Source organism: Heterocephalus glaber, unplaced genomic scaffold, assembly GCF_053883595.1.
Source record: "Heterocephalus glaber isolate CG9 unplaced genomic scaffold, H.glaber_assembly_v1.0 deba00001072, whole genome shotgun sequence".
Taxonomy (NCBI): domain Eukaryota; kingdom Metazoa; phylum Chordata; class Mammalia; order Rodentia; family Bathyergidae; genus Heterocephalus; species Heterocephalus glaber.
Window position 1 is genome coordinate 1,771,331 of NW_028258189.1, and position 19,256 is coordinate 1,790,586.

The 19,256-nt window shown below is 35.1% G+C and overlaps 1 protein-coding gene across 16 annotated transcripts in view; it reads right to left on the minus strand.

Annotated features, from left to right (window-relative positions):
- LOC147828444 (ubiquitin carboxyl-terminal hydrolase 9X-like) overlaps nt 1-19,256 on the minus strand; it is a 154,082-nt gene that overhangs the window by 117,545 nt on the left and 17,281 nt on the right. For all 16 annotated transcript variants that reach the window (XM_087209920.1, XM_087209930.1, XM_087209929.1 and 13 more), the window contains 3 exons: nt 17,937-18,069; nt 13,419-13,537; nt 10,849-10,928 (listed from right to left, as the gene is read on the minus strand). In XM_087209920.1, coding sequence (XP_087066046.1) covers nt 10,849-10,928; nt 13,419-13,537; nt 17,937-18,038 — 301 coding nt within the window. In that variant the 5' untranslated portion in view covers nt 18,039-18,069. The remainder of the gene's footprint in view (nt 1-10,848; nt 10,929-13,418; nt 13,538-17,936; nt 18,070-19,256) is intronic.

Consider the following 19,256-nt stretch of genomic DNA (forward strand, 5'->3'; position numbering starts at 1 on the left):
AAGAGGAACAGTCTGAAATTAACCCACCCAGACTCTCTGAAATAGGAATAGCAAAAGTAACAAAGCAAACGGGGCTCTAGAAAAAAATCAGAGCAGATGTATTTTCCCAGATAACTACAGAGCTGGTGACCAGAATGAGACACAGAGTAAAAAATCAAAAACAAAAATAAAAGAGGAGCTCAGCAACATGATGGAAACAATGAATGCCCAGCATAAGAAAAAAACCAGAATCCATGAAACAGATGAAAACAGCCAGGAGATTGAAAACTATTGAATGTACATACAGCAGAACATGACAATGGGAAGACAGGATATCAGATACAGAAGACAGAATTGTAGCTAGCAATCCAAAAAAGATTTCTCAAAAATAGTAAGGGGATTTAGCTCAGTGGTTTTGCCAACTGCTGTGCAAGTGCAAGGACCCAAGTTTGATCTCCTGTACTCAAAAAAAAAAGTAAGGGACCATGAGAAATCAATCCAGCAGGTGCTAGATGGTGCAAAGAAGAATAACATAAGATTGATAGGAGTCCATGAATAAGCAGGAGCTAGCACAAATTACATAAAAAACCTGTTCTCAGAAATAATAGCAGAAAAATTTGACATACGAGTGAGGCACCTAGGACCCCAATTAGGCACGATTAAAAAGAAATCTTCTGAGAGAAGCTGAGCCAGTCCAAGCACCTGGAAAGAAGCTCCCCCACTGCCATCCCATGCTCCTAGGGCAGAGAAGGTGAGCACCCCACCCCCACGCCCTGGAAATGATAAGACACATAAACAAGCCTCAAAAACAGACTTCTGGATCACCTACAACAACCCCAAAGGGAAACGAGATGGAACACTCTGATACTCAACCACCTGGACTATCTGATCTGGCAACAAAAGAGGATTTGAGAAAAATAAAATCAGAAATAATTACTCAGATAAAAGCAAAGATTGTGTTCATAGTGCAAGACATAATTAACAAATCTAGAGAGGACACAGATGAAAAAACAGAGGATCTGAGGAACATGATGGAATCCCAACATAGGAAACAAATGGAATCCATAAAACAGATTTCCAGGACATTAAAAACTCCATCAAAAGTCTGCGCAGCAGAATGAACCAATGTGAGGATAGAATTTCAGATATAGAAGAAAAGACTACAATTAGTGACTAGGAAAAGAAAAACTGCTTTAAAATTGAAAGGGAACATGAGAAATCAAGCCAGCAGCTGCTAGACGATGCAAAGAAGAATAACAAGACTGATTGGAGTCAATGAAGAAGCAGGAGAGTGTGCAGATGACAGAAAAAAACTGTTCACAGAAGTGATGGGAGAAAACTTTCCGAGGGGAAAAGAACTTGACATACAGATAAGTGAGGCATATAGGACTCCAAATAGCCTTCATCAAAAACAAATCTACATAAAAGCATGTAATAGTTAGGATTCCAGAAATCCAACAGAAGAACAAAATTCTACAAGCAGTGAGAGAAAAGAAACAAATCACATACAAAGGAAGAAAGCCCATGAGAACCACACAGATTCTCAATGCAAAGCCTCAAGGCAAGAAGAGCTTGGAGTGACGTATTTCAAGCCCTAAAGGAAAACAGCCTCCAACCCAGATTGATATACCCTGCAAAACTATCTTTCAAAATGATGGAGAAATAAGATACTTTCATGATAAAGAGCATGCACCTCAGGAACTTCATGAATACAAAACCTGCACTCCAAAAAATTTTAGACAATACCCTAGGAAAAGACAGTGAGGATCACAAACCCAGGAAACCCAGCAGAATGAATCCACTGGGCTTGACAAATTAAACGCAAAGGGGGAGAATCCAACAAAAAGAAAAAGCCATGACAAGGCTTTAAAAATGTTTAACTTCATCTCCTTAAGGAGTGTATAATTCAATCTTGTTATTGTATTGATTAGTATTTTTCTGATTCTAGAGTTGCACACCTTTCCCTGTGCAGTACTGGCTATTTATCATCTTCTTATGTCTACTTTTTAATTGGGCTGTCTATTAATGAGCTGTAAGAGTTCTTTATATATTCTGGTCATAGATTATATGGTCTGTATAAGGACAACTTTTCATTTTAATGATGTCATTTAAAGTTCTAAATTTTGATGGAATCTCATTTATCAACTTTTTTTTATACATCATGTTTTTTGTATCCTAGGTAATTCTTGCCTACCCTGAATTCATAAACATTTTCCCTCATAATTTCTTCTTAAAATTTTATACTTTTAGGCTTTCATATTTAGGTTCACAGATCCCTTGAAGTTATTTTCATGTATGGAAATAAAAGGTAGAGGTTAATTTTTTATATACGGATACCAGGTGTTCTAGTGACGTTTGCTGAAAACACTGTCTTCTTCCTTGACTCTTGAATTGAATTTATATGCTATAAAATGCCAATGTTAAATAATCTTTCAAAATTCAGTGGAACATATATGTGTGGTTCTATTTATAGATTCTCAGTTTTATTCAAATGATCTATCCGTCTTTCCTAACACGAACACTGCCTTGATTACTGTAGCTTTAGAAGAAGTCCTAAAATTAGGTACTAAATGTCTTCCAACACTGTTTTTTATCTTTTTATTAAAATTTTCTAGGTCCTTCTACTCCTACATAACTTTTAAATTTCAATATCCAATTCTTCATTTATAGCATGTATACACAGACCTGAATTTTTATACATACCCTGTGTTTTCTAATCCTGCTAAATTCAAATACAAGTTCCAGGGGTTCCTAGAGATTTCTTAGTATTTTCTCTGTAGATGATCATTTCATCTACATATAAAGATTTTACTTCTACCTTGCCAATCCTATCCTAATTGTGTCATTTTATTGCCAGACTATTTTGGTTGGGCCTAGGTTTCAAAGTTTAATGGACAGAGAAAGAGTAAGCATATCTGCCCTTATTCCCTACCTTAAGGAGAAAACATTGTATCTTCTCCATTCATATAAGACATTCTCACTGGAAGTATGGAGGACATGTGTTTAATCTGTTGAGAAGATTCTGTTCCACTTCTAGGCTCCTGATAGCTTGCACCATGAACAGCTGTAGAATTTAGTCCAATATTTTTTCTACAACTAGTGACAGGACCATTTGGTTTTTTCCTTTCCTCTGTTTAAATGATGACTTTTGTGGGTGGATCTTCCAATGGTGAACTAACACTGCCATTCCTATAACAAAACCATCTACATCCTGCCAGATCTGATTTCCAGTAGTTTGTTTTGTTAAACAAATTTCTATCTATGTTCATACTTTTTCCTCTATTATCTTTAGCCAGTTTTAGGATTAGCACAATGTTGAGTTCCTAAAATGAGGGGAGAAGTGTTCCTTCTTTTTTCTGTTTTAATTGTTTGATATAATTTATCAGTTAAAATGTTTATGAGTCTGCTGTTGTCATACAAGTAGGTTTTCAAGCTAGGAATATACTTTCTTTAATAGGTGGCATTCAACTTTTTATTTCCTCCAGGGTTAAGTTTCATTAATTTGTCTTCCAAGGTACTTCTTAGAAGTTGTCAAATTTATTTAAAAAAAGATTTCTGTTAATATGCTTTCCATATCCTTTTAAATTCTGTAAAATCTGTGGTAAAGTCTCCTAGATCTTGATATTGTAATTTTAAAAATGTGTAAGTGATATTGTGTAATATGAAGAAAGGTCTAAAAGAGCAGGGGAAGTGGGAGGGGTAGAGGAAAGGAAAAAAGAGAAAAGAAAAAATATGAGAAAAGGAAAAAAATGGAAACAAACTCTTTGCAAATAGGGAAGGGTAGAGGGGGTGAAGGGAGGGCAGGGGAATGGGGAAAAAAATAAGAACCAAGATACTCATGTAGTACAATATCCCAATGGTGAATGTAACTGTATTTTATACCTAAAATGTACCAATAAACTTAATGGAAAAAAAAAAGAGAAATCTTCCCCAAGGGATATAACAGTGAAGATTCCAGAAATTCAACACAAGGATAAAATATTAAAAGCGGTTACAGAAAAGAAAAAAATCACTAATAAAGGAAATCCCATCAAAATCACAGCAAACTTAATACCAACTCTCAAATCACAAGGAGAGCTTGGAATGAAGTATTTCCCTAAAGGAAATAAAACCTTCAAACCACACTGATGTACCCAACAAAACTATCCTTCAAAACTGATGGAGAAATAAGATACTTCCATGACACAGAACACCTGAAGAGGCCGGGGATTTAGCTCAATGGTTCCAGTGCCTGCCCTGCAAGTACAAAGTCCCGAGTTCGATCCCGGGTACCAAATAAAAGAACACCTGAAGAAATTCATGATGACCAAATGAACACTCCAAAGAGTTTTGAAGGACATTCAAGAAAGTGACAATAAGGATTACAAATCAATGAACCTCAACATAATGAACCCACCATGCAAGGCAAGAAATTACACAGTAAAGGAAAACAGAAAGCCAGTATGAAAATAACACAACAGAGATAAGTCAACACGTATCAGTTATAACCATGAATGTTTATGGTATCAATTCAACAATCAAAAGGAACAAACTGGCAGAATGGATAAAAAAGCAAGATCCAAAAATATGCTGCATACAAAAACCACGTTTAATTAAAAAACAAATTCACAGGGCTGGGGATTTAGTTCAGTGGTTCCACCACCTGGCTTGCAAGTGCAAGGTTCTGAGTCTGAAACCCCAGGACAAAAAAACAAATAAACAAAAAACAACTTCACAGATGGAAAGCCAAGGCATGGAAAACAATATTCCATGCAACAGGAAACCGGAAAAAAAGCAGGGGCAGCTATTCTATTTGCAGACAAAGTGGATTACAAGCCAAGACTGATTGAGACAAAGGTTACTAAATCCTTGTAAAGGGAACAATACAAGAGTCAGAGATAAAAATCTTATTTATATGTGTGTGCGCACACACACGCACGCACACACATGCACCAAACAGCAGCACATCCAACTATATAAAAGTATTAATGGACATGATAAATCATATACGCACTACCACAGTTGCAATGGGGGACCTCAATACCTCACTGCCACACACAGACAGATCAACTAGACAAAAAAAAAATCAACACTGAAATATCAGAACTGAACCAAACTTTCGAACAAACAGACTTAGTAGATGTCTGCAGAATGTTCCAGCCCACATCAGAATAAACATTCTTGGGCCGGGAATTTAGCTCAGTGGTTCTGCCGCCTGCTGTGCAAGTGCAAGGACCCGAGTTCGTTCCCCAGTAACAAAAAAAAAAAAGAATACACATTCTTCTCAGCTGCACATGGGATGTTCTCCAAGACAGACCAAAACAGCTCACAGAGCATGCTTCAGTAAATGCAAAGGAACTGAAATTATCTCATGCATATTGTCAGGCCATGGTGCAATGAAACTGGAAATCAATGGCAAAAGAAACCACAAGAACTTCACAAACACATGGAAATTAAATAACACCCTCCTCTACAACCAATGGGTCACAGAGGAAATCAAAGAAGGAATCAGACAGTTTCTTCAATTAAATGATAATGACAATAAAACATATCGGAACTTATGGGATGCAATGAAAGCAGTCTAAAAGGGAAATCTATAGTGGTGAATACCCATATCAGGAAAACGGAGGCTCAAATGAATAAATAAACCACCTTATGCTGAACCTCAGGCTTCTGGAAAAAGAGCAACTCAAGCTAAAAGCTTGTACAAGAGAGGAAATTATAAAGAATTAGAGCAGAAATTAATGCAATGAAGATTTTAAAAAATACAAAGAATCAATGACTTGAAGAACTGGTTCTTTGAAAGATGAAATAAAATTGACAAACCCTTATCAGATCTTATCAAAAAAAGGGAGAGAAAAGATTCAAATCCATGCCATTAGGAATTAAAGGGATTATATCATAACAGACCCGGCCAAAAATGCAGAAGATCATTTATACCTACTTTGAGAACTTGTATTTCTAATAAGATGGAAAATACACAAGAAATGGACAGATTCCTAGATACACACAATTACCAAAACTCAATCTAGAAGATATAGAAATTCTTAATAAACCAGTATCAGCCATTGAAATTGAGTGTGTAATTAAAAAACTATCAACAAAGAAAAGCCCTGGCCCTGATGGATTCACTGCTGAATTCTTCAGGAAACCTCGAGAAGACCTAATGCTGCAACTTCTCAAACTCTTCAAAGAAACTGAACGAGAACCAATACTCTCAAATTCATTCCCAGAAGCAAGCATAACCCTGATTCCAAAACCAGAGAGGAGCCAACCAAAAAGGACAATTACAGGCCAGTCTCTCTAATGAACACAGATGCAAAAGGCTCCAAGCAGATACTGGCAAACAGAAAGCAGCAAACCATCAAGAAAGTTAAACACCGTGACCTAGTTGGATTCATCCCAGAGATGCAAGGATGGTTCAACATACACAAATTAATAAATGTAATACACTATATTAACAGAGCCAAACACAAAAACTATATGATCCTCTCAATAGATGCAGAGAAAGTATTTGACGAGGCCCAACACCCACTCACGAAAAATAAAAAAACTTAAGAAAACTGGTATAGACGGTCTATGTCTCAATCTGATCAAAGTCATCTATGACTAAGTAACAGCCAAGATCATACTAAATGGACAAAAACTGAAAGCTTTCCCTGTAAAATCAGGAACAAGATGAGGATGTCCACTGTCACCACTTTTGTTCAATACAGGCAATTAATTAGACAAGAGAAATAAATAAAAGGAGTAAGGATAGGAAAGGAAGAGGTTAAATTAGCACCATCTGCAGATGACACGATACTCTACATAGAAAACTCCAAAAACTCCACCAAAAGACTTCTAGATTGGATAACCAAATTCAGTGGTGTAGCTGGACACAATGTCAACGTTCAAAAATCAATAGCCTTCCTGTACACATACAACAGGCTCACTGGCAGAGAAATGAGAGAAACAAGCCCTTTCACAATAGCATCTAAAAAAATGAAATACTTAGGAATTGATCTAATGAAGGAAGTAAAAGATCTCTACATGGAAAACTACAGTACTCTGCAAAAGGATATTGAAGAAGATACCAGGAAATGGAAAGATATCCCTTGTTTTTGCATAGGAAGAACAAATACAGTGAAAATGGCCATACTTCCAAAACTGTTAAAACAGATTTAATGCAATCCTGATCAAACCTCCAGCAGAAAATCTCACAGAATCAGAAAAAACAATCCTAAAATTCATTTGGAACTAGAAGGGGCCTAGAATAGCAAAGGCAATTCTGGGCAACAAAGGCAAGGCCAGGGATAGCACAATCCAGACTTTAAATTTCACTACAAAGCTACTGTGATCACAACTGTATGGTACTGGCAAAGAACAGACCTGAGAATCAATGGAACAGATCAGAAGATGCAGAAACAACACCAAACACACTCAGCCACCTAATCTTTGACAAAGAAGTCAAACACCTTCACTGGAAGAAAGGAAGCCTTTTTAATAAATGGTGATAGAAAAACTGGATTTCCACAAGCTGTAAGATTAAAACTAGACCCGTAACTTTCACCACGGATCAAAGATCTAAACATTAAAATGGAAACACTAAATCTGCCGGAAGAGCAATTGAGAGAACACTTCAGGACACAGGAGTAGGCAAAGACTTCATGATCAAAACCCAGACTGCACAGGAAATACTACAAAGAATCAACAAGTGGGATCTCATCTTACTGAAAAGGTTTGGTGGGCCAGGAATTTGGCTCAGTGGTTTTTCTGCCTGCTGCGTAAGCGGAAGGATTGTGTTCAATCCCCAGCAGCAAAAAAAAAGCTTTGGCACAGCAAAAGAAGCCAACAACAGAGTGAAGAGACAACCCGTAGTGTGGGAAAAAAGTTTTATCAGCTTTTCATCAGATAAAGGACCATTATCCAGAATATAAAAAGAACTTAATAATAATAAAAAAAAAATCAGACCCCCTAAATTTAAAGACACAATCCAAAAATGGGCATCTGAAATGAAAAGACATTTCTCAGACAAAGAAGTAGAAATGGCAGATAAATATATGAAAAATGTTCAACATCACTGGTCATCATGAAATGCAAATTGAAATAACGCTGAGATTCCACCTCACTCCAAAAAGAACGGCTGCTATCAAGAAATCAACCAACAATAGATGTTCATCGGGCTGTGGCGGAAAGGAACCCTTCTCCACTCTTGGTGCAACCACTGTGGAAATCAGTATGGGGATTCCTCAAAGAACTTAGGCTAGAAGAGGTGGCATTTGACCCAGACATTCCCCTTCTTGGTATCTTCCTGCAATTAAAAGCATCCTATCAGAGATATATGGACATCCATGTTTACAGTAGCACAGTTTGTAATAGCTAAATCTTGGAAACAACCCAAATGCTCATTAACTGACAAACGGATAAGGAAGATGTAGTTGTTTTATTTAATCAATTCTACTCTGCCATAAAGAAGGATGAGCTTCAGACATTTATAGCTAAATGGACAGACCTTGAGACCACACTCTTTTAAGTGAAAGAAATCAGACACTCATGTTTAAATACTGCACTGTTTCTCTGGTGTGAGAAACTGATAGTGGAAGTAAGGACTAAAATGTATAGTAGGTATTGGGAAGTGGGAAGAAAATGTTCAAATGGGAAAGGGAACAAGGGAGGAGGAGAAAAAGAGAAAGGAAGGGAGAAGAAAAAAAGTGAAAACAAAGAAAAAATCGAAATCAGCTTTTTGTGCACAGGGAGGCAAAGTGGCTGGAGGGGTGATGAGATAAAATAAAATAAAATTCATTAAGAAAAAGCAAAAAAAGAAAAAAGCATGAAATACATGTATTCAATTTGAGAGATAGTAAATTGTACAAAATCAAAATCAAACATTGTTAAAAAAATGGAAAAACTTCAGAATATAATTAACTTCATGTTATTCAGAAATAAACCTATTTCAAAGTATTTTTAAAGTATTTTATTTCAAAATTCTATTAACAATTTTCAAAACCAGACTATGTTGGCAATTTACCCGTGTCTCCAAATTTAAAAGATTACTCCTTTCTATGTTTCTTTCTAATTTAATCTAATTCAAAGAAGCAAACACCCAAATGCTTTCTCTCAAAACTTGCTACTTTAAAAAAGTCTCAAAAGGTATTCATTCTGCCCAATAAGGTATATTTTTGTTTTGATTATATGTTTTCATTTCTTGGTTCTTTGAGACAGTTTTACTATGTAGTTCTGGCTGACCTTGAAGTCACTATGTTTCCCCAGCCTGATCTAAGACTTGTGACAATCCTACTGCCTCAGTTTCCTGAGTGCTGGGATTACAAGGGTACACCACCAAGCCTGGCTTTCACTTTGATCATGAACACATCAGGATGTTATTTAAATCCTGAACTTTCTTTTTCAAAAAAATGTCAAGTCCAAACCAGGCATGGTGACAACACCTATAATCGTAGCAGTAAGGAGGGTGAGTAGGGAGGATTTCTGAGTCTGAGTCCAGCTGAGGCAAGTTAGTGAGACCCAGTCTCAAAATAAATCATAATAACGGGGCTGAAGGCCTAACTCAGTATAAAAGCCCTGAGTAACACAGGAAGGAAGGGAGAGAGGAAGGAAGACCAAATTTGTCTCACAGTAACTATAATCCCTGAAAAAAACCAAGGGAGGAAATATCCCTACAATGATATACATCAGTTGTGTGTTAATGCTATTAAATATCATGTATAGTTTGTATTCATTTTGTACTGTTAGGTCTGAGACATTCCTAGCACATAAATCCTTGATATTTGCAGTTTTAAATAATATATCACAAATCAGCAAAAATTTAATAGTGTAAAACATTCTAATTTGATAAAACATTTTCATAGGTCACTGTTATCAAGATCAATAGTAAAGAATGTATCTTTAAATGATTAATATCATTATTGTTAAGATAACATTTTTCTTGCCATGAAACCTAAGAAACAGATTTCAGAAGGCACACAAAAAAATCTGTTTAGTGACACTGACAGTTAATCTACTGCAAGTCTTTGTTATATAACACAGATAAGAAAATGTGAAGAACGAGGTTTTTTGTTTTTTTTTAGTTTTTGGAGTCTTAAAATATAAAGAATCTCATTTTTTAAAAAATCACCTGTTTTGACGGGGATTTTGCTCAGTGGTTTTGCCGCCTGCTGTGCAAGAGCAAGGACCCAAGTTCAATCCCCGGTACAAAAAAAAAACCCAAAAACAACTGTTGGCTAACATACTGTAATTCTATTATACTCAGGATTAGACAAATTTGTCAAAACATGACTCATTCAAATACACTTCTTTTATTTGTGGGTTACAGTAAAAATACTACATTTTCTATACCTCTTTTGCTTATCATTTTTTAAAAAACCTTATCTTTCACACCATTTGTTAACTTCTGAAAAGATAAAAAAATTTTTCTCTAATGAAACACATACATATTAGTGAAATAGTAATTTTCGTTAAAAATAATTCAAAATGGCAAGTTTAAATGATTTTTTCAGAAATTATTTGCAAATTAACACTTTTCAAAGGCCTTACATGTAAGTCAACAAATATGGATGAAGTCTTACACCCATGCTTTTCTAACTTTTGGATAATTATCCCTTTGGAATTTGATGAAACAATATTTTCTCTATAGAAACATAAAAAATTTATGAATTTCTGCATAAAAATTTAAAAGGTGCACATATTCTCACAGGGCTCTCTGCACCTTCCTTTCCAGTAAGAGGGCATATACATGAATGTGTATAAAATAAGACTTATCAGATAGATTAGCAATTACAAACAGATTACAAATTTAGAATAACTTTGTAATACAGAAAAGCAAAGCCTTAAGTTAATATTTAAATATATATAATTGTATATCTTATAAAAAACCTAACAACTAAAACTCACCTTTTTTACTAAGATCAACAGAAGCTTCTAAAAGCACTTCTAATTCCCCTTTTGGCCAAACAGGAACCATCCCCCGAGGGCTAAAAATTATTATAAAACAGATTCTTATTGATTGAGCAATAATCAATTACGATTAACATTACTTTAATTACTTTCACTATGAATCAGTAAAAAAAATTGTATCATATTCACCCTTTAAAAAGAAGCTGACAAATTATTTCTTCTATGGAATTAAGAGATATATATTTTATTTTCCATAAAGAATTTTTTTTTTGGTACCAGGGATCAAACTCGGGTCCTTGTGCTTGCACAGCACACAGGGAAACCACTGAGCTAAATCCTGGCCCTATAAAGAACTTTTTCCATTAAGTACATTTTAGGTATACAATAGTTACATTCATCATTGGGATCCTGTACCTTTACATGATACCTTTACATGATGCATTTTGGTTTTTATTTTTTTCCCATTCCTGGGCCCTCCTTTCAACCCCTCCACCCTCCCTATTTACAGAGACTCTGTTTCCATTTTTTCCTTTCCCTTCTTTCCTCTCCCCTACCCCTACCTTCCCCTACCCCTTTATACCTTTTCTTCCTATATTCCGTTATCAATTACACATTTTGTTCCTTCCATAAAGAATTTTTAAGGCACCATCAAATAAAAATAATGATAGAAAAGCACTAAGAAGCTTTCAGAAGACTAAAACTGAAATATTCAATTGTCACTTTATATATCGGTTGTTAATGTTCTGGAAATCACACAAAGAAATACACGGAGAAACAGAATTTGGGTAAAATAATAAAAGTTGACTAACAAGCAGGCAGGACCACCAGAAACTGGTCTGGTCAGTGTCCACACAGATATTTTGTTTTGCTTACCCTTTTATACCCTTTTTGGTCATTATCTCATCTCTAGTGGCCTTTGTTGAACAAGTAAAATTCCAGTTCCCGTTTAAACACAGGTGGTTTTTTGTTATAAATTTGCCCAAGCATTGTAACTTTGTTTTTTAGAGTTAAGATGTTATCTATAGTAATGCTGTAGATCAAAGAGTCATATAACCATCACTTTAAACAACAAGAGCAACAGGGAAAGGCAAGCCTTAAAGGGATACGTTACGTATTTTGTTTTTACAATTACTTTAATATTTAATCTACTAAACTGTCTAAAACTTTTTCCCTATCATTAACAGAAAAGTGGTATTTTAAGGTTCAGATTTATTAGTAAGAAGAAACAGTGTGACAGACTTGCTTTATTCTTTTTCATAAAGACAAAAGCAAAGTTACTAATGCATGATTTCTCCCACTTCATTGTAATAAGACATTTATCAACTTTTCCTGAAGATTTACCAAAGATTTCTAAGCTTATTGTCTGTGTACAGCCCTAGGTCCAAAAGCAATGCTGAAAGATGTTAAGCCATTGTGAGAATTTTCTACATTAAAACCTGATGCAAAAGCCACCATGTACAGCTGTTTCTTTCTTGCTTCATAAAAAGTTCAGGCATCTAGACATATTTGGAGGGATCCACTTACTACTCCCCACAGAAACCTTTCAAACCTTTCTTTCAAGAAAAAATGGATACAAAGCTTTTGTAAATAGGAAAGCCAGTGGAAAGTAAGAATTAAGATATATTATGTACAGGTACAGATCCCCTATGATAGATGTAATCATTATATATGGAAATATGTACTAAATTTAATAATTTTAAAAAACCCTTTCTTACTTATGTCCCTTTGTTAGTGTATGATAAGACAGCAAAATCACCAAGTACTTGTTTAACAGAAAAATACCTGATTACAAACGATGTCTGAAGGAACTAGATGTGCTGGTGCACAACTGTAACCCCAGCATTTAGGAGGCTGAGGGCAGGAGGACTGCTGTGAATCTGAGGCCAGCCTGAGATAGACAGCTCAAGGCTATGCTGAACTACACAGTGAGAACCTATCTCCAAAAAAACCAAGTAATATCTGAGGTAAACTGATATGGTTTTAGCCACCTGCCACTAGCCATTTACTAGTCCTTGTAAAAAAAACACAAAAAAACCCACTAAAAAATCAACTTTAGTTACCAGTGAAAGTAAAAATACAATCTTTAGGGGCAACCCATACAGTACACTCTTCACTCCCAGGAGCTATCCTTATCCTCCATTCCTATTCTCAAGTAAATTTTCCTTAAAAGAAAAAAAACCTTTAGTAACAATTCTCTTGATATTCAGAAAGAGACATTCCACAAGTTAGAAAGTCCTTAGGACCTTTGCTATAAAGAACATACAAAAGAGATAGGATGTTCATAAGCCCTGAATGGTCTATGGCAAAAATACACAAATGGATTATACATAATCAATTTGGAATTTTTTCATACTGTCACAACTTTCCAATTTTTCTAATTCATAGAAATATTTGTACTAAGAACAATCAGTTATAAAGTACTTGGCTACTATTAAAATACTAAGTCTATTAAGAAGAAAGTTAAGACCTTTGACACAACAGTGTCTACTCTTTTCTTAACAGCAACTGGAATGTTGGTCCTGAGTTGTTCTTTCAGTTCATTACATAAAAAATTTTAAAAAACATACCTGTTGATCATGTCATCCAATCTTGCAAGGTCATTATGGGGAAAAGCAGGTTCCTCCTCATCTTCATGCTGTGTTGGAGCATCACCCTGTCCTTGCTCTGGATGAGGTGCTGGGAAATTCTCATTAGAAAAATCAGGTGAGGAGGTCTTAATTAAAAATGAAATATTCCAGACAAGCTGCTATAATGTATGTACAACAGCAATTCATATACCAAGACATTTTATGTGAAAATATGTATTTTTAAATTGTTCAATATCTATATCTAAGTATTTAATTTTTCCCACATCATTATGAAGATGAAGAGGTGGGCTAAATATTACTTAGTTAAAATTAAATTAAAACATATATTACAAATATTTGAGATAAATTTCAAGTAACATTTTAAGAACAGGAACAGAAGAATAAAATCATTAAAACAACAGGATAAACCACTCTTAGGGGTTCAGGATATAAGCTCTGGCTTTACTCTCTCCGCCATACATAAGTGCACAAATACACACTTAAAGCAAGTGCCATATATTAGCAAATTTCATTCTAGTAAATAGGCATTAATACACTCCTACCATTACATGTACTTGAAAGTTTATTTCATAATTTCACAGTATCTTTACCAACTCAGGTTCATTTATCACTGAATTCTACTAGTTAAGTCTATTCTGTAGAAATAACTTTTAATTTTTTCACTTTTATAATTCACACCCCCTCAGCTCTAAATCTCCTAAGAACCAGGAGTTTTTACACAAAAATTCATAATCACATATTACATGTTCATACTCCCAATAATTTGTTCTTTGTCAGTGTAGTTCAGAGAAATCCATAAAGAAAATTAACTTGGATTCCCAACACAGTATGAAATTAAAAACGAAAATTCTAAACAGGTAAGTGGAGCTGGAAGGGATTGTACAGAATAAGCTCTACTTTTATTTTTTCTCAAATATTTTGTAGGATCTCCTGTACAGTAACCTGGACCTCATTTTTCTTTTTTTAAACCAGAAAGGTTTTCAAATTGTAATCAGTTTCTGCCCTCAAGTTATCTACTTGCTTTTCAATAAACTTCTTGGTACCTTGAGTTCTTCAATCACCCAAATGTTCTTCAATGGGCAAATGGATAAGCAAACTCGGGTACATTTACGTAATAAAACAATACTCACCAATAAAAACAACTACTACCTGTAATAATATCATAAAAAATTTTAAATACATTGTATCTGTTCTTCAAAGACTACACTAATATGGTTCTACCTATATGACACTTTAGAAAGAGAAAATAAACCTATTTGTGAAAATCTTATCAGTGGTTAACAGGAATTGAAGATTAATAAAAACTGAATACAAAGGAACAATACAAATAATTTGTGTGTTCTACATTTTCATTGCAATAGAGGTCACGAGTCTCTTTATTTGTCAAAACTAGTCAGTATATATTATACAGAGTGACTTTTACTGCATTCAACCAAATAGAAATTTAAAAACCAAACAAAAAACTTAAAAACAAAACCCCATCAAGGACCCAGATTCAATTCCCCGTACAAAAAAAAAACAAAACCCCAAACAGGCATGTCTCCAAGTTCATTCCAAGCACAAAGAAATACTGACAACGACTGCCACAACCTGCTTAAATCTGAAAAGTAGATAAAAGTGCTTGTCAAAAAACAGCAATCGGGCCAGGGATTTAGCTTAATGGTTTCGCTGCCTGCTGCTCAAGTGCAAGGACCTGAGTTTGATCCCTGGTACCAAAAAAACAAAACAAAACAAAAAAACAGCAATCAACTGTAAGATTAAGAGAAGTGGAATACTCCAGAAACACAATTAAGTGACTCTATTTTGGTAGAATAGATCCAGAGAACATGCCCAGCAGACTTAGAACTAGATCAAAGTCCACAGCAAAGCCAAGTGAAAGGTTACAGGTAATGCAGTATTGAAAAAAACTAACAAATTATATATAAAACTTGAAGCAAAAATTTTGATTTTGTTAAGATAATAGTGTGACTATTTAGGTGCTGCAGTCAGCAATGATAAAATCTAAATGGAAGCCTCTAAAAAGGAGAACCAAGTTTTTCAGCACTCTTACCACAACTAAAGGTTTGGAATCAACAGAAGGATAAGAAACACTGACTATACTAGAGAATATAATGAGTATAAAAGCAGAAAGAACAAAATAGAAAACTGATTTTTATCCAGCTCTGACTCAACAATCTTTGTAAATGAATTAAAGTCTCCAATACCATTGCTCAGAAAGAGAACCTAAGAGATGCCATGTGGAACTGTACACATCATTTTCTACAGTTAATATGTGTTCTAGATGGAAAAGCAGGATTATGGTGGCTCAGGAGGAAAGAAGCCTTGAAAACAAACGAAAAAGACCCATGAGTGATCCATTTAGTGAATAAATACATATTTTTTTTTGGTATCAGAAATCAAACTCAGGACTTTGTGTTTGCCAGGCAGGCAAACTGCTACTCAGCTAAATCTCTGGCCCAAATAGGTAACTTAAATACTTGAAAAATGAATTATTCAGATCTCTTAATTACTACAGAAAGAGTAAAGTATCTAATAAATATAAAAGGAAAATAAACTAATACATTTCTCAATCTAAAACAGTACAAGGATTAAAAAAAAGTGTAAGTCCACAAAAACTTTAATGTATCAGCATTTGTTATGAAAGAATAAGGATTAAATATTCCATCAAAATGAATAAGATAAAAACAAAAACAGGGCTATAAGCTACACAAGATACAAACACAACTTATAAACAAGGACTCGGAGGAAAAGTAAATAAAAAGTTAAGAGGAGATATTTTGATTCTAAGCTAGCACGTCAAGGACTAAGATGACATCCTTTCATTATTACAGGCCTTCTTACCGAAGTCCCTTTGCACACTTTTAGGTTCACTTTTCAGCTACAAATTTCAAAGCATACCAACAGGCAAAAAAGTTGGTTTTGGGGGATTTTTGTGGGCACCAGGGATAGAAATCAGGACCTTGGGTTTGCAAGGCACGCGCAGCATCACTGAGCTAAATCCCCAACCCAAGAAACAGTTTTAAGAGAAAAAGTTGGGAACAAAATCAGAGTACCAGGAAAGTTAGATTTATCAGATAAAATTATTATTTAATAGGCTAACAGTTCCTCCTGGTAAGAGAACAGATGGGGAATATAAGTAAAGACATGAAAATTCTAAGGATCAAAATGAAATTCTAGAGATAAGACAACAAGACTGAAGGATGCTCTTACTAGGCTTGTTGACTGGACTTCCAGAAATACAGAGGAAAAACAGCTGAGTTAAAAACACAACAAAACAGGCCAGGGATTTAGCTCAGTGGTTCTGCAGCCTTCCTTGCAAGCACAAGAACCTGTGCTCAATCCCCGGTACCAAGCAAACAAAACAAAACAAACAAACAAAAAACCACGACAAAACATTCGAAAAGTGTAGACCTACTACAAACGAAAGAAACCACTCTAACAACAGTAAATTACCCAAATTTTTACTTTTGGTGGTTTCAGTTACCTATGCCAATTTTGGTCTAAAAATGATAAAGACAAAAAGTCAGAAACACACAATTCTTAAAATTTAAAATTATCCTCAGTAGCATGATTTAAATATCACCCAACTTCTTGCCTGGACACAAGGAGTCTCTGGTGTAGTCATCATTTACATGTTCATTGCTAGTTAATCACCTAGTAACTGTCCTTGTTATTAGATCATCTATTTTAGTTATAATGCTATTTTGTTTATAAAGTATATGCACTATCTCTCACATTTTCTGAAGTGGATTGACAGATTAATTATAAATGTATATTGGAAACTCTAGAGTAAATTTTTCGTTAAAAATGTGAAATATATGACTAAATACTATAATGTATATGTAGCATTAAATGCATACATTGTAAAATGAAAAATATTGGAAATCAATAACCTAAGTTTCCATTTGGAGAAAGGAGGAAGAGAACTAGAAATGATATCAAATCCAAAGAAAGCAAAATGAACTAATAAAGACAAAAGGAAGAGTAAAATATAAAAATGGGGGGGGAAATCAAAGCTAAATTTTTATACAACTTTCTTAAATTTCTAATGCAGGAAAAAGAAAAATAATTTGTGCCAATTAGGTCAATGCAAAACTCATATTAAAACCTAGGTTAAGTCTTCAAAATATTATTTCATCTATCCTCATATTACAAATAGGAAAGCAGGACTGGATTTCGCACTTAGCAGTCATACAGTTACACATGTACAAAGATGATATTTAACAAACAGGTGATTTGAGCCAAAACTTTTAACAAAACTTATAATGATTAACACTCTGGGCCTCGGATTCATATAGGTATTTAGATTAAAAACAAAAACCAAGATCATTATTCCCAAATATGTAGCAACTGAGGTTTTCTATTACTAATAACCACTGTCATATTCTTAAGAATAACTTAAAATAACAATAGGTTGAATGAATAAAAGTTATTCACAACATACACTCCATTGTCTTATATTCCTCAATACCTAAAACAACATAAACTTAACTGTACCTGGTTTGGCTGGAAGGGAGGCTGAGACTGTCCATCAGGAGCCTGGTCCTGGCTGTCACTCTCCCCTAGTGGAGAGCTACGAGTTGTGGTTGTCATGCTCATCAAAGATCTTTACTAATCTTTATGTGGTTTCCTAAAACAAGAAAATTACATCCACTTATAGGAAATGAAGTACCAGGATATAAAAGCCCTAAAAAGCTCCAATTCATGGACAAGTCATCCTACAGAGACCATTTCATAACCTAAAAGTAGATGGATGAGTGCACAAATGCATTAGCTATTAAAAAGATGGATAAACAATTATTCCAATTTTAACTTTTACAGAAACATCATCATCCTTTACAGTTAATAACAGAAGTATATATGAGTGACACACATAAGTTAAAATTATATTTTCACCTTAATAACTTGACATTGTTGCACAGATAGTAATACTAAGAAAACAAGTTCTTCTGGTAGGTTCTTTAGGTGGAGTCATTGCTGAATACTGGTAGTTCTTTATGGGGAGTCATCGGTGTATCTCAGGAATTGTAATGGTACTACAGGGTATATAGTTTTATGGTGGGTGTTTTTTGCTATCTGATACCACAAAATTATGGGTAGAAAGCCACCAAATCCTTTATCTTTCATATTCACTTGCTTAAGTGCTTTCAATCTAATCTAAAATGAGAATTTCTTGAAGTAGTTTTAGAAGAACACTCATATACCACACTCTAACCTAAACTAAAATATGAGACCTAGAAATCAGTTATTTCTCTAAAATCTCCACCAAGGCAACTATATTTCATCAGATCAGACACAAGATTTGCCCTGCAACCTGTGGCACAAGTACCCTTGGCCCAGAAAGGTAGCACTCCCTCCGACTTTCGACCAGCAGCACAAGTACTCTTGGACTGGGAAGTCAGCATTCCCTCTCACTTGTAGCCAGCAGCCAAGCAGCCTTGGACTGCAGCAGTGGAACAAGGAGGGCAGCAGGTAAGAGGACCTAGCGTGTGCAACAGAGGAGGCTGTGCAAGGTCCAGAAGAGGCAAACTATACGTGCAACTGACAGCAGTCCTGGGCTGTCTGCAGTATCACAGCAACTGAAAGAACAATGGACAGACAAACAAGGTATGGAGATGTAGGCGGTCCATCCAAAAAGATGCTAGTGAAACACTGGTGACAGCCCCACATCCGGAGGCCAAGACCAGCCTCTGCACCCAGCACTACACTTACTGCAAACTTGGCAGGGTTACAAGGCAGAGATTAGGGCTCTGACTTGCGCGCTATCCCAGAACTTTGGGCACAAGAGGAATTTTCCCCCCCTTCTTTCATTCTTTA